Source organism: Tyto alba, unplaced genomic scaffold (genome assembly GCF_018691265.1).
Source record: "Tyto alba isolate M040663 unplaced genomic scaffold, T.alba_DEE_v4.0 Super-Scaffold_1000006, whole genome shotgun sequence".
NCBI lineage: Eukaryota > Metazoa > Chordata > Aves > Strigiformes > Tytonidae > Tyto > Tyto alba.
In genome coordinates, this window is record NW_024881272.1 from 10,483,123 (window position 1) to 10,506,541 (window position 23,419).

General features: G+C 39.1%; 1 protein-coding gene across 5 annotated transcripts in view; it reads left to right on the forward strand.

Moving 5' to 3' along the window:
- CRB1 (crumbs cell polarity complex component 1) overlaps window positions 1-23,419 on the forward strand; it is a 128,264-nt gene that overhangs the window by 92,018 nt on the left and 12,827 nt on the right. For 2 of the 5 annotated variants that reach the window (XM_033000652.2, XM_033000651.2), the window contains exon 12: window positions 12,872-17,678. The exons of 1 other annotated variant lie outside the window; for it this stretch is intronic. In XM_033000652.2, the coding sequence (XP_032856543.1) occupies window positions 12,872-13,087 (216 nt within the window). In that variant the 3' untranslated portion in view covers window positions 13,088-17,678. Of the gene's footprint in view, window positions 1-12,871; window positions 17,679-23,419 lie in introns of those variants that run through there. 2 more of the 5 variants (XM_033000653.2, XM_033000654.2) reach the window with 1 other exon arrangement.

Consider the following 23,419-nt stretch of genomic DNA (forward strand, 5'->3'; position numbering starts at 1 on the left):
TGCTTGTGGCACATCTGTAAGGTACGGAAGTTTTATTATCTTGTCCTTTACTAGGAACTGAACAGAGAGAGAGAGAGAGACACCACAATCCACCCCAGGGTATTTTAACCATGACACTTAAAAAAAAATAAAGCATTATTGGCATCACCTACTGCTAAGCAATAGTCTCCAAAACAGTGAAGTTATCTACATGGAGATCGCATGGAAGTGATATTTCCCTTCAGTACTCAGTTACACACCCCCAGCCCCAAGAAGCACTCAGGCCTGATGCACAGGCTGGTCAGAGTATAACTGGCCTGGAACCAGAACCCCAAAACAACATATTTCACCTCAAGAAAATTTTGAGTTGAAAATTCCTAGCTTATGATCACTTTTTTCATCTTCTCCCCAAACCACCAAGAAATGTTGAAACAGAAATATTCTTCCAGAAGAAAATACTAATGTATGACACTTCTGCCAAAATTATATATAACTTGCTTGATTTCATGGTTACTTTACCATTCTTGAAATAAGCATGAGATTGGGAATATTTTAAGGAAGCATGCCTGTATCAGTCAGAATAGTTACTCAGAGCCATCAAGAAACATCTTGGAAATCACTATTTAACTTATTAGTTCAATTAAGTAGCTTATATGTGGTATAAAAAGTAAAGACAGTGAACAAGCCAAGTGTCAGGTTGGTGGGACTTCAGAATGGCATTTTTGGCAGAGGATGAACTATCTCCAAACATTGCAACACAGCTTCAGCCAGGTGCTTAAAAAAATGGGTCATCAGTGGTTTGATGCATTACAAGTAATGAGAGTGATGGAGCCAAATCCTTTCAGTATCTGACACTATTCAAAATCAAAGCAAAGCAAGACCCTTCAGCAGCCTTTAATCTATAATAGTCCCACAGGCAGTGGAGCTGAGCCCTCGGGCACCAGCACAGTGGAGTGAGGACTGCACTCAAGGGTATTTGCCTGACAGAAGTGACTGACCAGCCAGCCTGGGAAGAGCATCTGCCCTCATGCTCTGACAATACATAACAGGTCAGTTGATGTGGACATGCAAATTTAGCTTAAATTCAGACTGTAAGCCCATAATAGCTGCATATAAATAATTTATTACCAGTGTAATTGCCATATTCTTGCAGTTTAAACAGTAGAGAATGCCCTACTTCACTCCAGAAAGGAAATCTCATACAGCAAAAAGGCCTGACTGCAACACTTCTATTAAAGACTACCCATCAGACTCAAGTTTTCTTGCCCAGGGCTTCATGCCTCAGTGTACTAGCAACGGTAAAAACACCAAGTAAGTGACAGACTTCCAAAGATGGAGATTGAGGGGTAAATCCTAAACCAGAGCTTGCTAGTCCTCATTCTCAACTGGAGTGTTAGAGCCTGGGCAAGGCTGCCCTGACCTGATACAACTACTAGAGACTGATCGCAGGTACTGGTGCAGGCGGTGTTTAGGCAGTATGAAAAGATTAAATTCAATTACTGTTTCCACCATGCGTTGCCTAACTGATGATAAATTAATTGTGTCTTTATTTCACACTTCAGTTTCCCTCTCTGACAAAAGGATATTGGCCTGCTTTAAAGATGATCTCTAAACTGAAAGATACTCTTTAAGAATCAAGGCATCAAAGATGGAACTGAGAAGGAAGAACCGCTTAGGGTGCCTGTTCAACAGAGGAAAACTCTGGTATCTGGGAAAGGTGGAATCAAAAGGAGGGTTGTATCAGAAATAGCTTACACCTTCAGATAGAGGTGAATTTTGACCTGACTCCATGCACTGTAGAAAATACTACTTTCAGCCTGTATTGAAGAGCCCCCATATCTAAATTAATCATCTGGCTAGAAACAGGACTGAGTTGCACTCATAGTCAATATGCCTTGCCTTGGAGGACCAGAGATAAATTCAGTGAGCTGAGGCAGCAGATTTTTCTTCCTATCTCTACAAATTATGATCTTCAAGAAAGTCTTCTAAATGTGTGGGAAATCTTCTTAAAAGAAAGACACTGACAAGGCTGCCATTACTTCATAGCATGTTAGATTAAATCTCTCTAATCTGAAGTACAATGTACTTTCTGTTAGTTATCTTTAGGTGGCAGTAAGGTAAACGCATGGAGTAGAAAGTTAAGAGAAATTGCCAATGTATTTTTAGGCACATTTTCTCATGTACTGTGCTGGCTACAACAAAAAAAGAGACTTCATAAACCACTTGTGTCTTCAACAGATATTCAAAAAGCAATTGGTTTAATTCAAATCACATTCAGATGCAAACCTCTTGAATACCAGCAATATTAATAGAATGACTAGATACTATATTAGGTATGCAATACTTGATCCAAGAATCCCTGAGTAGAGAGGTAAGGTTCACGGGTAGAGACACGCTCATATCAACAAGATGGATGTACACTAAAAAAAAAAAAAAAAAAAGCCATAAGAAAAAATAACTTCACCAACAAATCAAAGGTCTAAATCAAGAATGAAACGTTTCAAGGAGCAATTATTGACATAGAGTTTTAGAGACTTTTTTTTCCATTTACAATTTTCATGTATGGATCTCCTCCAAAGTCTTTCCTGAGGCTGAAACATAATGATGTTTGTTGTCTCTAATCAACTTTCTGCTAGGAAAAAAAGCCAGTAGGATAAAAACATACTCAAAATTTTTATCAAGTAGTACAATTAGCTAAGTAACACGACAGTGCCATGTAGCGTGCTAAGGCAAGTATTATGTAGCCAATAAAGGTCTATCTTATATCATTAATATTTACAGTTGGAAGCATGAGATGGCTGCAATCAAAGTGCTGCACCCAACAAAGGCTAGCTGTTGACTTGATACCTTGTTGTCTGACAGTGTGAAACAGGCAAATAGCTTACTTCATCACCGCTTGCCAGCATAATATTAATGCTAGGTAGCAACACATGGCTGTTTTGCAGGAGCTGAGCAGCAAACAGGGAGAAGAATTTAATGGAACAGTTTTGAGATTGTAAGCTTAGCTGATTAGCAGAGAAGTAGGATTAGAAAGTGTCTGGCAATTAAAAAACAAAACAGGAATCATAACTCTGTCTCTGCTGTACCATACACCGCTGACCTACACACTACACACCACTGGACAGAGTAGTTTCTTTTTCCCCAAAAAAAATGGGAAGAGGCAAGACTGACAGTTTCAGCACAGGTTGCACCAATTCTTGTGGAGAACCAAGACCCAGGGGAGATAGAGAATCCTGCTTCACATCACAGTCAGGGAGCAGAGCCCACAAAAGGTGGCTACATCTGTATGTGAGGCTAGTCTTTGTTGGGTACTTAGTGCTGTTCACCAAGATCTGATTACAGAAATAAAAGAATATCTACCACTAGCATCACTGACTAAGGAAGAGATCTTTAACCTCAACAGTTGTGTGCTGGAAAGTGAAATTTTGAGCAACCAGTTCTGTGCCCACTATTCAGATTGTCCAACTCCATTAATGTTAATTCAGATCGATAATGCAGAACAGGGGGGGAATCATGCCTAGTGAAAACAATGCGCATGGAAATAGATTAGTGAGGAGAAACTACATGCAGGTATTCACTTAGATGGGCTTTGTGCTTCCAGACTGCAAATACCTCAGCAAAGTTTCTCTTTTTTTCCCCCCTAATACAGAAAAAAATGGAATCTATAATGAGAGAGAGAGAGAGAATATGTGCAAAATTCAGAAAATCAGAAGTTTGCATTAAAAATGTTTTTGTTTCACCCCTGACATAGCTGTTGACAGCCTATGTTATCACTTTCTACCCCATTCTATTATCCAAACACTGTCATTCCCATCAGCCCCATCTTGAATGCTATAACATCATCCTTCACATGTTGGTCTGCTCAACACCTATGCAATCAATGAAGAGAGCAGATTTGAAATTCATTGTTCTTATTAACTATTTCACTCTGTCTCTCTTCACCTCTTTTCCTCGGGAACTGTCCTGCTCTCATATTCAGCACTAGCATTTTTTCCTATTCTACTGCTTTTGGGTTTAACCTGCTGACCCTCTCCCACCCACTTCACTCTTCCATAGCAACAGGAGACTTCCTCAAAAGGTCCCTACTGCATGTTCTTCCAAAGTCATTTCTACTGTGATACAATAAACTCAACCCAGCTATATGCAGAGCAATGACAGAAAGATACTGTTTACAGCGATAGCCTTTTGTTTTTAAATATCATCCATTCCATCCTGCAAGATGCTTGCCTGATAAGGCTTTTATCCACCACCTAGATTTATTCATAGAGAATCTGCTGTCTCAAAGCTGTAATGCCGTTATCCCCTATGGAGAAACACCACCTGATACACTGAACTGTTATCCATGTACAAAAATAATTCTATATGATACCCCAAAGCATTTCCCAAACTGGAAAGGGATGTTATACCCCAGAGACTGACACCTTTACTAAAACATTTGTCCAGTCTGAGATTTAGCAGCTATGGGACAAACTCCTCCTCAGCATGGTTTTGCCTGTATTTGAACCAGCTATAAATTTTCCCCCTTATCCTTTCAGATTGCAGCAGATGGTGAAGTTCCTACACCAGAGGCTGTCAATAGAATTTTAAAAGGCATCTCATAACAACACATTGGAGCTGCACATTTAATCTGTGCTGTACCACCAAGATGATCTTAAAAAGACCTGGAACACACTTACAAAATTAGAACTGGCAGTTGCTACAGAAATACTATCAAGGAGTCTTCCCAAAGCCCACAGCTTAATGAGAGCTTACCTCCCAAACTGCCAGCCAAATCACTTCTCTGTGTATAACCAACTCTCTGCTGTCTGACAAAAAAGGCATTTAATACTCTGTCCTGGGAGATACTGATCCAGCAAAATATCTGATGGAGATTTTAAGGGGCTTCTTATGTACTTCTGGCTTTTTTGGGTCTATAGCTGAGCTCACATAAAGCACAGTGGCCAAACCCAAGAAATATTACTTCTGCCTACACAGACCGTCTCATACCCACTAAATACCACTGTTTTCATGTCTTGGCCACTTCCATTAAAGAGTTAATATAAGTCAGACATCTGTACTACAAGTAGTTAAAGAAGTTATAGTTATTGTATGTAGCATGGTCTTTAAAGATTATTTTCTAAAAGTGAGTTTCTGAGTCTGGAAAGCTACTCGGCCAAAAGGCTAATATTGTAAATAGAAGGCTACCCAAGGTGAACATTACTGCAAGTACTAAAACTGAGAGGGGGCAAATTGTTTTGATTTAAACACAGTACTGTTTCCAAGTGATCCAGGAATGGTTCTGCAGCCTAATGTGAGGAGGAGGAGGTTTCTGTATGCTGATCTGAGTGGAAGATCAAGACTAATGTGAATAACACGCTTGTTTAACTGAAGTCTGCTTTACAATTTAGTTGCAACAATTCACAGAGCTCTATCCCCAATCTCCAATGTCTTGCTCCACTGTAATTAGAACAAACTTCCTCTTTAACTTCTGTAGTGTCACAACAGTGTGACTTCATGTGTAAGGAGGGAGGCTGTCAGAATTTCTTAATGAGGCACTTTCTTTGCAGGCCCAGTTAAATCCTAGACTTCAATCATCTCCACCTTCTTCATTTTTTCACAGGACACCAGACATGTAATTCTTCCTTAGTAGTAAAGACTGCATTTTTCTGATCTATAACTGGTCCACCAGGTGATCAATTTATCATTGTAGCTGCTAACACTAATTCTCTCTACATTTGTGCTTTGATTTCAAGAACTGTCAGACAACTAAAAGTTGACATTTTCCAGGAAGAAATTCATTCAAACTGTCATATTTCAACTAAGACAAACTATCCAAACTACATTTTATGAAAAAAAAAGCATCTTAGATAGAGGTGAATGTAATTTCTTCAGAGATATTTTAAGACAATGTTCAGACAATAATGCCCACCAGAAAATAGAGAAATAAATAAAAAAAAAAAAGCAGATTACTTACAAACATTCTTTTTAAAGGTGAGCTGCCTATATATACATATTATACTGTGTATCTTCTGCACACATCAGAAGTAGTCACCTAAGTTTTGTCTTCAATGTCCATAGAGGTACATACAGGATGCAGGGTCTCATTCAGGCTCTCCAGCAATAGGATTGTTTTTTCTAGGAAAACACCTTGGAGGCTGATGGCAGAAGCAGCAATGGCAATGGTGAAAATTTAAGATTATCTACAACTCTATACGTGGTATAGATAGATTTTCAGAGGACTACAGAGATAGGAGAGTGACGACAGGATGACATGGTGTCAGAAGGAGAAGTTCTCAAGATGTGGAGAGAAAAACAGTCACACTTACCTTGGGGTGTCACCTGGCATGCAGGAGACAAAGCTAGCTGTGACCAGCACCAGAGCCAGTATGTGGCAACTACAGGCCAGCCTGAACTGGAGCCATGGGCTGGCTGATTGCAGGGGGAAGCAGTCACATCTTTAGGCCACGGAGACCTTCATCAGGTACTGGACTTTAAGTCTGAATCTGTTCCTCTTACAAACTGGTCTTGTTCTTGTTCATTAAGGAAGCAAAACGAGAGAGAAAAAAGAGCAATCTTTGTAGGCCCATTTTTTTTCCTCTTGCTCTCTGCTTCTCAATTTCAGAGAATTCAAACAGTTTTTCACCAGGTTTAAAGAACAGCAAATATCACGCCTTTCAGGAATGACTTCCTTCACACGCAGAGACAAGAATGGATATGCAATGTGACTGCCATAAAAAAATGCACTTTTGAAGTCCACAAGATAAATTGAGGAATTGTAAGGTGTGCAGATGGCAAAGGAGTTGGTGGCCTCACTGGTGCTATAATGGTGGAAAATCAGCTAAGGTGCACCACAGACACTAAGTGCTGCCTCCTTTGTTGCCACAGGTACCAAAGTAGAAATGGATAAATTATTCAAGTACCAAAACTGTAACTGTGTATAGACACACTCAACATAGATGAGTGCCCACATGGACAACAGCATGAAATAGGAAACCAGGATAAAGCATAAAGAGGATAAAGCACTTAAAGGAAATAGATGATGTATATAGGATGTTAAAAATAGTTTGCCATTTCCAGTGGTCTCTGCAGTGTTTGGCTCAGCTGGACATGAATCTTCTCTCTTTAAATGAGTCCAAAATGGAATATTGGTTCAATGCAGTGGCCCAGTATCTAGGTCAATGCAGCCCTTGGGACCTGGTGGCCAGTGTTTATCACAAGCAGGGCAGCTAATTTTTACAGATGACATGAGGGAGAACAATAGGTACTTGCTTGTGAAGGTGAATAAAAAAAAAATCAAAGAAAAAGGGACTTCATGTGCCACTCATTTAAGGTACTTTTATAGGAACAAAGTCAATCCATAGATTTATGGCCACTTTACTACTGTTGAAAATAAACTGTAGTCCCACAAGCTGAGGTTATCAATGTATCTCACTATAATTGATGTGTGTATGACTGACCGGATTTCTTCTTGAACTACTGGGATTCTTATTTGAATTCAACCTTGAACAGAAAAAAATTCTGATAAGATGGTTGTAAATCCCCAATGAAATAAACTCAGCATATCTATGGGCTTTTTAACCAAGTTAATGGCTTTTCTTTGGCTGCTCAATATTATCCCTCTATGCCCCCAAACCGTTCAAAGTAATTCTAACATGGATTAGGACCACTCAAGCCAATCATCTCTCATTACTACAGCAAATGGTTTTGATTTGGGGGCAGTAAATCTGGATGGTGTGGATCATATGTTCTTACCATGAATGAAGTGATAACCTTGGGAGTGGTGTCAGGACTCGGGATCCAGAGACTTTGCCAGCGAAAGCTCCAGTGCACATGAGCAGCTGCAGAATTCCCAGAAAGCCCCGCATGTGGCAGAGAAGGGAATTCTCCGGGGTTTGGCAATCCCTGTGTTTTAAAGCTTGTGTTGATGTCTTTGTCTTGCCAGGCATACAGAAACAGGCACATTTCTATGCGAGTGCTGACATGAAGGCTGATTAGTTCTTAATGCCCAGCAACAGAGGTGTGCTTCTGCTTTCAGAGCATGTTATACCTTTCTCATCCCAGAGACACACACCCTTGGTCCAGGCCCCACTTTCCCACACAAAACTCATGCCTGGGTAGTAGTGTCTTAAGGAAGCTCATGTTACTTCTCTTACACCTACAGCGATTTCTCCGCTGGCGTGGCAGCTTGCTCTTCTCTCTCCCTGATCTGGCTCAGCCCTTAGTGCCTGTGGCCATAATTCTCATCCCCCGTACTGACATAAAGCAGGACTAGATCAGCTAAGTCATGCTGATGTGAAACACACAAGAGGAAGAGGCCCTATGTATTTTGCTGACTCCCTTGTGATATTCCACTTGCCTTTGATATTTGGCGCACATGAAAATGTTCATATATAGCAAATCCCTAATGTTCTTCTCATAAAACAACTGTTTGGAAGATGGCTTGTTTAAAGACAAGCATACATATACTGGATTGATAAATGTTACTGCGATTTGACTTGTGAATTTGGGCTTTCCTTATCCAAACTGTTCATCTGCAGAGCAAATCAAGGAACCAAGGCAGAACAGTCAATTTACTTCAATAAATTATATTTATTTAATAATTTTAAAAGACTAAAATATTAATCGACTTTGAAATGAAATCACTTGTGAAAAGCCAAGAGTTTGTTTTAAAAAAGGCAGAAAATTTTTGTTTGTTTGTTTCCTCCTGTCTTTGCAGATGAAGCTATTCACTATAAGAAAACTAAATTCAAGAATATTTTAATTCTTCCTTTTATTTTTAATTTTGTCAAAATAAGTTCATCTTGCTCCAGCTGACATACAAAGACATATAAATAGAACATGCTATATAAAATATCTTAGCAAGAAGCAGATTGGCCTTCTAATGTTAGCAGACTTCATTTTGTTGGTATTACCATGGCACATGACATCATCTTGCCATCAGCATCCATTACCATTAAGGATACAGCTTTTACTGACAGCTACTGTATATTAGGGGCAGGGGAACTCTCACAACTATTCTGTCACTGGCTACCTTTTAAACGGGCTCATAAAATAATTCAGAGCCTCCCAGTCCAAGCTCCTGCTCAAAGCATAATGAAAATCTAGAAGGTATTGCCCAGTCAGTAAATTAACCCTCCTTCAGTTATCCTACATCTATTTAGTTATTCATAAGCAGTGTTGAAGTTACATTCAGAAATAGCTTGTGATATTTATTATAGCACGTGGTATTTATTAGCAAGAATTATTTCTGAAAGGCTGTCACAGTGTATGGGGGTCTCATAGGCTTCCCTGACAACAACAGTCTTTAAAATTTTAAAATTCAGCGACTTGTTTCTTTTCATAAATTTCCAGCTGTCCTGTGGCTTTTTCTGTTTGTGCTGAAACAAAATGAAGTATGCCTTGCTTTGTCCTTTCCTTTCCAGAGCTTTCCCCTTCTGCTTTTGAAGCTCTAGGCCACAGAACACCTCTTGTGTGGGACTCTGCCATAGCTTTGTGATAAACACACCAAAAAATTATGCATTCATAGCAAGTAGCCGTCTCCCAAGCAGCCAATTCAATAATGAGATCTTAACAAGCTAACGTGGGGAAGCAAATAGCAGCCTGTGTGATATGAAGCTAAAAAGTGATGCTGTAGTGTGGTGGTCTAATCAAGGTGACATCAGCTGTGCACTGCTCACCACCCAGCACCTCCAGACACCCACAGATTTGCAGCCACGGGTGATCTGCTACGTGGCTGTGAACGCCCAGATAAGCAGCTACATGCATGAGCAGGCCTACGGCGGTCAGAGTGGCTCTGCTCTTCAAAACATGGGTGAGCTTCATAGCCTAGATTCATCTATGGTGGAAGCAACAGGGAAGGGCTTACCAGAACAGCCTGAAGCCGTGATATAGGGCCTTTACGTTCAAACTGTTTTTTTAAAGCCCACTCCCTACCATTATGCAAAATACACAGAAGGGTCAGTAACAGAAAACCTCTTTTTTCGTTGTCTCAGCAGCACTATGTTTCTTAAAATATTGCTCAGTCTTTTTTCTTTTCAGGATTACGAGTTACAATTATTTCAGTCTATCATCATCACCAAATACTGCAATGAACAGAGTGAGATGACGAGAGACAGAACTTTTTAGATTTTTCATTTTTTTTTCCAGATCAGGCAGTTGATTTGCAAATTAATTTAGCTGTTCAACCATTAATCACTAAAGAAGTAGCTGATTTTGATGGGACCAGACTGCAGAGCCTTCTGGCAACTTTTAATATCAGTTCAGTGCTACTGCTAAGGGGGCTACCTATATTGGAAATGTAGGCAGTGATCTCTGGACTAACAAACCAAGGGACAGCACTTGAAGAGTAGATAATTTTTTTTGATCAATAGAACCTCCACAAAAAGATGACATAAAGGCAATTTTTTTTTCATATTTAGAAATTAGAAGCAACATAAACACGGAAATAAAGTATCTGATCATGGTAAAAAATCCAGATCTTTAGATTTTAATCAGTGGGTAACTTTTTTTACATACTGGCTCAAGAGGAAGTGTTTTGTCCAACACAGATACAGGCAATATGGGCAATTTTCAGTATTTTTTTCAAGTCACTGGTTAACCAAACCAAATCCAGTGAATGAATAATACTTACTGAACAGAAACAAGAATTGGAGCAAAATGTGCAGTGAATTGCTAAGATGTGCTTTGGGTAAGATTTCTGTAATTAGTTACTATTACAGAACAAAAAAAAAAAGCCCTGATGATGATTTCAATAATGATTTAACCTTGAGAATGATGTTTAGATATGTGACTGCATTTTAAGAAGTTACAGGGTTTTTTTCTCCCCAATTCCTTTTCATAAAATTTTTCTTTAAGAAATAAAATCAATTTGAAAGTTATCATAAATTAAAATGTCTTCGTAGATATAGGCATACTTACAACAGGAGTGGAAAGTGCATGGACTGGAAAACAGGAGAATATGTTCAGAAATTTCACATACCAGAGACCAGGCAACAGCATCCATTTGCCCATGGTAGTGAATTTCTTTCACAAATGTCCTGTTCAACCCCAGGGAAAGAGTTTGCTTAGACTATCTCAGTGCTTGGTTTCCCAGATCAGACAATGGAAATAAAAGACAGCTTCTGAGAATAAAAATTACATTAAAAATTTTCAACCTCTCTGAGACAAGAGGAACAAGGGTCATATAGTCTAACACAGTACAGAGGAAGAATAAGGTCTCAAATATATCTGTAACACCATCTAAAGATTAAATGACTTTCCCAATCCAATTTAATGGATCAACATTTTTCATGCCACCTTGTTTTAGGGTTGCAGTCACGTGGTCTGTTACCTGCACTAGATTATTCTATTGGAAAAAATGTTTTTAAAATCATAGGAACCATATATGTAGCCGTCAAGGACAGAGTAAAATAACCTAGCTGGTCATGCATCCCCCTAGAGAGAATCCCTGAGCCAAACCGGCTTTTATTATTACAGTAGGACATTTTACATCAGGGTGGAGGTGGAGAGAAAAAAATAGAGGAAAGATTGTTTCAACATTTTCCCTCTGGCATTGTTTTGCAAAAGCATGAGCCCAAGCAATGTATGCACAGCAATAGAATCCACTTACAGTACATCCATCGCTGAATGCAAAACTGCCATCATTCTCAGGACTGTAATTGCACTTCCTTAGAAAAGATGAGTAAGCAGGTCACTAAAATATTCTGTAACATGCAGTATCTAACTGGCAAATGGGCTTTGACCTGCTGTTTTCTGTTTCTAAATATTTTGGGATTTGAAAGTTCAGCCTCAAGCACACATTTATCTGTGGCAGTTCAACTGTCACTCATAATACAAATCAAAAGATGATGGATGGCAGAATCTGCCCAGAAGTTCAATTCCTGCTAGGGTCATTCTGTCCGCAGTGACCACTTCGACACTAACTACATCACTTCATTGGCTTACCTCACCATAAGCATTTTTTACACATAAAAGCACATAGATGTGTATAAAACATTCATCTACCAGCTATAAAATTTCTCTGGTCTAAAGCTTTTCAACTGGCAGATTTGTTTATGCACACTGTGCCTTCTGACATTATCACATTTCCCAGTGCCACATGAAAACAGAAAAAAAAAAAAAAATCAGAGCATCCGTACATTCATCCTGTACTGTACTGCTTGTGTTTCTGTAGATGCAGCTACAAAGCCTCTATGTAGAAGAAGAGCTGGATGAATATTTTAAAACATATTTGTGAAAATATTCTGATTAGTTTCTCACTGAATAGATTTTAGTTGCACTCTGGTGCAGCCTCTATACACTTACTTCACGAAAACATGCCAGTAGAAAAGTTTACTGGCAGAAACGCTTGTAGAAATAATACATTTTATAAAAATATTTACAGTAAGCACATTTTCTATATATAAGTACAAGTATCCACATAAGCTTGACTCCTCGAGCAAGAGAAACAAAAATGTGAATATTTATCCAGTCAAAATAGCTCGTTTAATTTGCAGTAACAAAGACTAGCAATAACCAAATGTGTTCATAACCAAAATAGGGATAATTATTTAAAGTGATTAAACAAAAAATTTCTGAATTAATACTACAGTCTGCAGACATATTAACTCACAGGTTATTTTCAGCAGAAAGGAAGCCATCACATGAATTGGTCCATTGCGTGAAATTCATCCAGCTTTGCCTTCTATATCAAATATCCAATATCCAGCACCATGCGTGTAGTTTTCTGAAGAGTCCAAAGAACAAAATCTGGAGGGGTTATTGTACTTCTCTACCAAAAAACGGTGCTTCTGCAGTAGCTAGTCATTGCAAAGCCCTAGCCATATGACGGGTTTGTTTTCCTTCCATGGTAGTTCAAGTGTGTCTCAGTATTCTGTTGACGTAAATTATATTGCAATTATTTCAATCCTTCCAGTTGACAACTGACTTGATCTCGAACATATTCACCTCCATTGGCTCAGTAACGCTGGCCTTGTTATTGATCCTCTTCTTGGCAGTTGTGGTTTCAGTCATCACTGCCAATAAACGAGCAACTCAAGGGACCTACAGCCCCAGCCGGCAGGAGAAGGAGGGGTCCCGGGTAGAGATGTGGAACATGGTGCAGCCACCACCGATGGAAAGACTGATTTAGAAAAAAAGCGCTCCTCTGTCCTGGAATACAGCCGAAAGGGGACAGTGTACATATGTTAGATACATTAATTTTCATTCCGATACCAGGAATACTCATTATAAAGATTGCAATGACTTTGGGCTTTCAATATTTTCAGTGTTTTCTTTTTAAGTTCAATAACAATAAAATTCTCTTAACATTTAAGTGAATCAATGCCATTTATCATTGTGTTGGACCAACCTCTCCAAGGACAATTTTTATTTGCACTAGAAACTCCAGCCTTGATAATCAGCAGTAGGCATTACAGACAGTAAAGGCTCCTGGGATACATGTAAGTGCCTGTCTTGGATGCAACACGAGTAACTGCTTCTCGCTTGTGTTTTCCTTTGCCTAGCAATCACTGCTGCAGAAGATGATGCAAACAAATCAAATAAGCCTGTTCAACAAAGACATTGTAATTCTGTTATCAAAGGGTTTAGTACTAGACCTGTGTCTCAGCATATCTACTTTCATCTGTTAATCAGGGATTAAAAGGAACCTGTGCGAAAACTCTCCAAAATAAATGCTTCAAATTTAATTGGTGTTCTTTCCTCCAGTTCTCTCATTTTACCTGCTGCCCCTCCACATTCTCCTGAAAAGAATTTCAATTTTCACAAAAGCACATATTCCTCTGAGTATAAAAGACTGTGCTGTAAAATATCAAGCAGACACAATCTGACCTTCAGGAGACATGGAATCTAAACATTCTAAACAAATTCTGTGCATCCACATTACTGCCATTTTCTTATTACAATATTACCTGATGGTCCATTTTAGAAAACTATTGCTTCTCACATTAAAAACATATATTGGCTGCCAAAAAGCACGCTCAAAAACTTTTCCCAAAGCTAATGGAAAATACAAAGAAAGAGGCAGGAGCAGCCTACAGGTAAAGCACTGGCTTGGAAATAATTACGACAGACTTGTTGCTTCTCCTGGAGCTCAGACGTCTCATACGATCATGGGCAAACAAAATTTTATGCCCTGATTTTCATCTTTTAAAACAGGGATAATCCCATTTAACTACCTTGTAAACCTCAGCAACAAAAGGATTGCAACTGTGCAACTGTTGAGAAAGAAACACATGCATAAAATGTACTGGAACAACAGGAGAAGTTTTGAAGAAATCTTGTAATGAAACAGACATTTGAAAATCTACAGGAGATTTAATGATCATTCTTGCAGCAGGAAAAGATGTGCCAAAAATACACGCAGGTCAAATGAGTGATTTGAAATGTAAAGACAAAATTTAGCAGACATGTAGTTAAGAAATTAAAGCATAAACATTACTCTCACACAAATTGAACCCACAATAAAGAGGCAACAGAGTAGAAAGTCCATGATGGCATTTTTTTCTTCCTGCAGTTCAGTTTACATGTTCCTGCAGTTGTGAAACATCCCAGATATACACATCAAACCCCAGATGATTATTCCAGGAGTTGCATAATAGAGTATGCAGACTCAGTATCCAAGAGTTTAACTCATCTTTTTAATTATGATCAATTCATAATTCATTTTGAGTGAACCCCTTAAGAGATTGCTGAAGATCAATGTCACCCACATTTATTTTTGTATCAGATGATTAGAAGTAACTATGATAGTAAGTGCGTTCTGGATTTTTTGCAGTCCTTACCGGTATCTTTCAAAACAAGGCACTTCAGAAAATGTGAGTGGATGGTAAGGTTCAAGCTGAGTTAAAAGAGCAGAATGTAGTCACAGTGAAAATGCACAACAGATTTTATTCTAGCCTAATTCACAGCTTTACTGCTGAAGCTTATTATTTTGAATGCAATTGTTTTTCTACAGCTGCAGCCTAAATCCAGAGAGTTCAAATAACAACTAAGAATGGAAAAAGAAGTTACCAAAAATATTATGTGAGATAAGAAATAGCAGAGATTCAGAGCAGATCTTTTCAAATCATGGGATTATGTAATTATAGATGTAATACCTTTTAACTGAAACTCTTGGTTTGCCCCAGCATTTGCCCTATGAGACACTGTTAAGGCATAATAAAGAATACCATGAAGTTCGTTAGGTGTGATCTTTTCTAGAAGATACATAAATATTGGAAAAAAGAAACAAATGAGAGAGCAAAGAACAGTGTGTGAGGATGAGAGACCACAAGTGAAGCAGGAGTGATTCTGTGCAGATTCTTATACACATTGCTTAAGCCTCACCCAAAAAAAGCTGTGAGAGACCCAAAGGCAAGGCCATCTCTGCCTAGAAAGTGGCAAGGGAGGCAAAGACACAGAAACCCATGATAACCAGAGGGCAAGCAGTAAAGTAAGTATGTGGAGGAGAAGAGCTGTAAGGCTGCAGGGTGGGAAGGGCTTGGGGACAGAGAGCTCTGAAAACCAGGGGTAATCTAGAAGCACGAAGAACCGGGCACAATTAGCAGAAACAGCATTGAACTAGTGAAGTGGTTGGAAAGAAGATGTTTCCACACACCTGCTTTATGTTCTTGGATTTCTGGTCAATGAGCTAAAAAGAGAAATAAAATTGATAGAGATCCCTGTGAATAGCAGAGATGGAGAAAGAAAAACATAAATTAAGTCATTTCAGAAATAGCAATATGATGGTTATAAAGATCTAACTTAAGTTCACCCTTCTTTGAGCAGGAGGTTGGACTAGATGACAGTCGTAGGTCCCTTCCAGACTAAATTATAATATGATTCAAAGAAAAAGGACAGAAGAGAGAAAGCATCTGAAGATGGAGGCAGTTGGCATGGAGAACTAACTTGAATGAAAGCATTATTGTTCACGGTGAAAGTTAGAGCAAGAATAAGGAAGTGGCTGGAAAGTAATCCTGCTCTTCTCAGTGGTTTGAGTTTCTGGATGAAATTTTGACGACAGTAGAAGAACAATCTGTACAGAGGTAATAAAATATTTGAGAAAGTGTTGCCACACAGAGCACCTATAGGGCTGAGCAAGATACCCAGGAACATGTACAGAAGAAGGAAGAGGCAGAGAAGATGAAAGCCTGGAGAGTTTTCATACAGACTAAAGAGAGCTCTGGAGGAATATGCTCCTACAGAATTAAAAAGACACCCATAAAAGCACAACAAAGAGAAAAGTCTTACAGTGAAATATAAGTGTGGTTTGTAGAAGGTAAGTCAAAGAGACAGAAGGCAGGGGAAAAACCTTTAAACTACGATTAGAGTAAGTTGTGATTGCTGTCAGTCTTGGTAGAGTAGAAAAGATAAAAATAAGAGTGGTGAAAATTTATGCAAAAGTGAGAGAAGAAAGTGAAATGAAACTGGATAATACTTGAGAAAGGGGGAGGCAAACACTGGATTGCAGCAAGGGTGAAGCTGGCCTTTCATAGCAGTGAGGCCATAGGAAAGGGAGGAAGGATGATGGTAAATCAGGAATGAAAATTACCTACTTTAGTAGATCTGTGTAAGATGACTTAAAGGGAGCATGCTTTATAGCAAATAGGGATTAAAATGTGAAATCAAAACTCTATGATCTTGTAAGAAACAAACAAGAAAAGGCCCCAAAGGCACAAATGTCAGTTCTAAATACACTTTCTGAAAAGCTGAGTTAACAAAGCAACATCCAAAGAAGACAGGGAGGCAGATGCTGCAGCTGGAAAAGCTCAATGGCAGCCTGGAGAAGCAGAAGAAGTCCCAAAGCCGCCACTATATTAACATGCTATAGTGACCGTGAAACATATGGTTAGGAAGACTGACCCTCCCGGGCCATATCTCAACCAGGGAACAACAGTTAAAACAAAAGAGAATACATTATAAAGAGTGTCTAATACCATCTTTACTGAAATTTAAACCACAGATTAGGACTGATAGAGCAGATGTCAAGCTATTTACTGCTTCTCAGCCCAGGGGTATAGTAAAATGTGTACAGAAGCACAGACATTCAGGGAGGAGCAATAACATCTAAGAGTTGTGGAGAGCATTTGTGCTGCTGTAAGGAAAAATATATTGATATTGGCTTTTGTTTTCCCAAAAAGCACTGATAAACCATTACTATGGAGGTATCTCCACGCAGAAGACTTAAAATACTTCAGAATTACATTTGTTTAATCTATCTCACTATTTGACTCAAAAGCTGAAAGTAAAAGCATTTATTCATGATCACTTTCAATCTATCCATTAAAGAAACAAATGCACAATATGCTCCCAGACCTTACACATTTAAACTTTCTCTTCATGTCTAACAGCCTTCTACAAAGAAAGAGAAGGTGCTGAGTTAGAGCACGTGATCTGCTCTGCACCAAATCCCTCTGGAGATACTCAGAAGCAGGGGAAGGAGGAAGCAACTTACTCCCCTTTCACAGTCCATTCCATTTTTTCTTGGAAAGAGATAACATTCAGCCTGTGAAACGGTGAAGAATACCTTCAGAGTCCCAGGAATATTTACACTAGGCAGAATAGAAATATTGCAGGTGAAATTTTCCCAGCTCAAAATGATCATAGTGTGTCACTGCATTATGTGCCTTCTTCATTTTATGTAAAATTAACTGTTCCTTCTCTGTATATACATAGTATGTTTATAGCTTAGGTGGTGTACTCGTATTACTATTTTGCTGTGTACAGGATCAAAATGACCAATAAATAAGGATTATATCGAGCTACATGCAACGTATATTTTTTTGTTTTATGGGATTTTTTCGTCATGTGTTCACAAAGGAAATTATCCCCAGGCCAGAACTATATTTGCAGTTTAGAAAGTCAAATTAGCTATTTGGAGTCAAGTGATCAAGAAATATTTTCCATACTTGGAAATGAGATGAATGTGCTTTGTGCAGTGTTTGGTGCTGCCAGCCTCAGCATCACAATCTGCACCACTCTCTGACTATGTCCATGTTGACTGATTGTTCTGTGCCCACCAAAGGGACATGTTTTGTGCCAGGTGGTATGAATCAATACAGCTTCACTGGAGCTAATTTATACAAGATGAGAATCACAGGCTCTGTTTTTTAAATTACTGCTGTCTTTCCAGCACTGTGAACGAGTGCAGGCAGAAAAATGGCAGAGCAGTAAGAACTTTCTTCACTTAATATGTCCCATTTTCACAAGGGGCCTTCTGTTCACTTGAAAAGTCTCTCTGTTACTTTTCAATAAAGATCAACCTCAGAAACCATGAGTCCTATTGTCCCCAAGGCATCAGCTAGTTGTAACTGAGAGGGTCCCCTCGGAGAAGTTCAGCTATACTGATGCTTGCGGTTGCGCTGCAAGCTCCCCTCCAGCCCGGCTTGCCACGACTGCATCCTCAGGACACCCCCAGGTAAAACAGACTTAAGACAAACGAAACACTATTCCTTCACTTTCACATGCCTTCTTCGAGCAATGCCCAACTCTGCCTTGATGGCCACTTTAGCAGCTGACTTCCCAAAATGAGCATTAAAGTGGCAGTACTTAGAAGAAACTGCTACAACAGGAAGAAGCTGCTTTGAGGCAAGGGAGAGCAGCCCATTCTGCCTCACTTCTGGTCACATCCTATACTCTGCACAAACTCTCTTTCCCAGCTGAGATTTGCCTTTCTCACACCTCTGTCCTCTGACCATCTTGGAAGAGCCACCCAAGCTCACCCCAGCCCTCTGAAAGACTGTCATGAAGGTTATCAGGTTGCTACAAATTCTCTTAGCAAGAACAGATCATTTTTGAAGAAATGGTACAACTAGGACAGTAGGTGAACACAATCTTTTGGGGCTGAAATTATGGTCTCTGCAAATTGGCATCTAACCAACCAAACTCAGCCACCAGCAGCCTCTGCTGCTCAAGAATTCTTACTTCTTCCAACAAAATACCATTAACTTTCCTGTTCAGTACAACTGAGATTTTAAGTTTTTATAATGTATGACCTACAGCTTTGATGCCATGTTAGTTTTCCAGATGCAATGGGCCATTCTCAGCAGAGGGCTCTCAGATGGGGAATTCTCTCTATTCCAATGCCTTCAAAACTCATGCCTGTCTCCTGATGCTTGAGGAATCAAGAAAGCATCTAGCCCATCCAGCTTTCTGGTCAATAAGAAGCTAAACCATAACTTACTGCCATTTTCTGTGTCTGAAGTCAGGCTAGAGATTATTGTTCAAACAGATGCTAGTTAATAATAAACAACATCTAAATTACAGTATTAAATAAAGAACATAGTTGATACACTTTTTTTAATGGCCATAATAAAGTCCCACAGCAGAAAGCTTGTCTCCAGATAAGAAACAGCTAAGTCTTTCTCCCAGCCAAAAATTTTTCTACTATGTTTTATTTAACGTAAGCCCCAAGTCTCCTGCATGTCTCAGTGCAGGACAAACTTTACAAGTGTAATGTCACATAACGTCAGGAATCATGGATCAGAGCATTTTGGCCAAATTCTTTTTCCTGTGCTATTCAATCATGTCTCAGCTAAAGAAAACTGACACCTCTGAAAACAATTCAAACAAAGAGCATCAGATTAGATGTTGTAAATCAATAAATTTGAACAGCAAGTAGCTGACAACACTAAAATTTTGTCTATTTCAAAACGTCACAGTTGAATGAATGGACGAGGCTTTCATGCCCCACTGAAGCATGCACAGGCTTCAAACTACTGGCATGTGTCAAGATGCTGCAAAACCTAACATTTATAAAAGATACATCTGGTGTGTATTTATTGGGAGCAGACTAAGGTCTTGTTTAAATTGCACACATGAATTTGATGTGGAGACCAGGTGATACCCTACGCCTCACAGTAAAAGCATGTTTTAACCTAAACTCCTCCATCTATAATGCATGCCATGAAGTGTGAAGGCCTCTTACACATCGAAAAGCTGGAGTATAAATTATGAATCATGGCACAGGTAGAGTCCTGAAGGCCAAACAGAATTCTCAGTTCAGTTGTGATTTTTCTAGGTTTAGGTTCATTCAAATGATATTTATGGGATAAAAATGTATTGGAGATTTTATACTGCAACCAATTTCAGCAACTTTGATATATTTTGACTTGTTTCACAAAAGTTGCTTTTAATTTCTGTTTTTATCAGGCTGCAATTTTTTTCCCTGAAATCACTTGGCAAAGCAATTAAATTTACCAGCAATTCACATAACATTGTCAAATACCAGCAAGACTGACATGTCCAAATCATGACTTGAAATCATCTTTTTTGATCAGAGAAAAACTACACAGACCTTCATCTGGTTTTATGCTCTTCAAGGCACCGTTTAAAGCATGACATTTTTCTCAGCTCAATATTGTGTATGACCTTTCAGATTTCACCTGTAGTTTCAGCAAAAGCACAATTTTCATTGGCATGTATTGTAATAACTAGTGATGACAAAAATGTGTGTTTCCAATCTAAACCCACTTAGTTTCATTTGGCACCTGCGCTAAACTTTACTTGGCAGTAGAAATTCAGAAACACTGACAGCAACGTAGGCACTGGAGGAGTGAGAGCAAACTGAAAGGGCAGGCTCTGCACAGCAATCTTAATTATTTGTGACCGTTTGGGCTGTGAGCCTTTTTCACCTGTACAAACCGCTATTTGCATCGCAGCATGTTTATAATGTACAAGTAGTCGCAGCACAGGGAAGCCTCGGGTTAAATAGCTGCTTTCTGTCCCACAAAATAAATAACTTAGTATCTTCCATGAAGCTAGTATAAGATATTAACAGAACTTCAGGTGTTACCCCTAAGTAATTTCACAATCTTTAGGCAGATTAGAAAAGCATCAGTCTGCAGGCAAGATGTGTGGGGTGTTTCCACATATTTATGCTCCAAGTGTAAAACAACTTCAACAATTAAATGCAGCTTTAGATGCTTCTAATCATCTCAGCAAGCAGGCAAACGATGCCCGAATAACAAGCCATGTGCATCCAGTGGTGACAGGGCACCCTGCGTGTACCGCAGCCAGGAGCCCAGGCAGTACTGAGCAAAAAAGCACAAGGCTCTCTTTCCAGGCTGCCTACAGCACTTCTGCTTTAACACCATTTCAAGCCTTGGATGCAATGACCAAGAAAGATACACAGGAGTCACCTTGGCTCAGACCCCAATGACAGAGCAGAAAAAAAGCAAACCAGAAGAGCATGCAGCTGTACTGCTTTTCCTCCTTGTTTTCTGACAGAGCACTCTCAGGTGTCGGTGACCCCAGCTCTTCCAGGTATTTAAATATTTCCTTGGGCACACCATTATGTCCAGTCAGTGTTGTTGAAAGTAAATCAGCAGGTTGACACTTTCATTCTTAAATGTACAAAACCTCAATGTCTGGTTGAACTAGCCCAGTGTCAAAGCACTTTCTTTCAGAGGGATTCCAGACAAGTTGTCTATGTTCAACCTGACTGCAGGGAGACAGAGGCTCTATCAGGTTTTTGCACGAGATATAAGCCCAGAACAGAAGATGCTGATCTGCCTTGCAGGGGTGGCCCAGTGCTGGCACAAACAATTAAACCAGCCCAAGAACAGATCGTTCCAGTCCAAAACTGTGGGTAACAGTGACCACTGGCCAGAAAAATGTGGCTGTGCTCAAGACCAAATTAGCCCATTCGTCACTCAGTCTTGGGGTATATTTTTCTCATGTAGCCTGCTTGAGATGTAGAAATCGTTTGTCAAATTTTCTGACATTGGGGAGAAAAGAAGTAAGGGGAAAAAAACAATTACACAAGTACTGGTCTGTTGACATTTAAAATGAGACAATGATGAGCATAAAAAAAAAGGTTAAAAAAAAATCCTGGGCCAGCAACCCAAAGGACCAAAGACAAATCACAAAATAGGATGCAACTAATTAGGCTGAAATGCCAACAATGTTCAGTGTATCGTTCAAAGTATCCGCAGTGTCAGACTGCTACCGTGACCCCCAGTTTGAATATGCCAAGGGGAAAATGTAGAAAAGGACTGAATCAGATAAGTTAAATACAAATATTTTTAAATGACATTTTAATTTCTACCTCACCATTTTAACATTTTCAAAATCGTTAAATGAGCACGTCGCCTATTCTCAGAGCAGGTCAAATGTCACCTGTTTGTATGTATTATTCAGCTGAACATTTTAAGTACATAATCCTTCTCATTGCTAAACAGGTGGTATTATATTAACAGGTTATTTTCTTAAAAGGAACAGTGAATAGAAAACTGCTGATACTATAAAATGGTATATTACTGAATGTGGAGCCAGTGCTAGTATGGAACTGAACAAAAATCTGCAGGGAGGATGGTGGGAGCAGGTAGCCACAACTTTCTGCTGTATCTATGACTTCTAAAGCACATTTCAAGGCACTGGGACCCAGAATCTCAGAAGTCATCTAACATAATTTAAATTAAGTCACCAATGCTTAACCACTCTAAAAAACTGGGATCCAGAAGTATTAAGGTGAGCATATCAAGGCTAAAACCTTAAAACCCAGGCTAAGAAAAGCACCCTCAGCCCATCTTGAAAACACAGAAATGTTCTTATCATTTAGGAAGTTAAATCAAATTAAGTGATTCTATAGCAGGATAAAAATACTCACCTTGGAAAGTAGATTAGTTGATCTAGTCATAGAACTATACATACCTGAAGAACAAACTTCTGTAGGTAAATGAGTCTTGTGTAAGCTCTACATGGCAGAGTGCATCTTTACTGTGTCTCATCCATGATACTGAGTATTTCGCAGGACTTAGCAATTAAAAACAGGTAACAGATCTAAAAGGAAAAGGTTTGCAGCCAAGTTTGAGATATTTTTTTGTAGCTCATGGTGTAGCTTTCCTTTTCAGCACTGTTATGTGTTGGGTTTTGTTGCTGTTTGGTTCCCCATGTTTCAGTGACAATTGAGGGAAATAGAAAACCTGAAAAAAGAAAACTAGTGGAGCAGCACACCATCAGGAACCTGGCCCTTCAAATTCCAGGAGGTATGTAAAACAGGCAGCCACAGAAAGGAAATGAGATATGGCCCATAGCATATTCCAAATGTGCTTCCCAAACTTTGCTTTTAGGACTAGTGATTGTTTATATTTCATACAGAATTTGTAACAGGATTGACAACCTCTGGGGTTTTAAAGCTTAAGAAGCTGCTAGCATTTTTCCTGACTGATGAAGATCTGCAGACTGACTCTACTTTATCTGAATACTAGCAAACCCACAACATCACCTCAGGCATTGCTTAGGTTTTGTTTTGTTTTGTTTTGGGTTTTTTTGTTGTTATTGCTTGTCACATCAAATAAAAAATCTAAATCCATTAATTTGGTAAGCTACATTTCCTTTTGTGAACACGAGGTTAACACACAGTGAGTTCTGGAAGAAAATGAAATGCTTTGTCCATCATTCAGGTATGGGTGCAGCTGCACTGTGTAAAAGTATCTTGCAGAAGCAATATTCTCAGCTGCTTTCGAAGAACAAAAACCCAAGA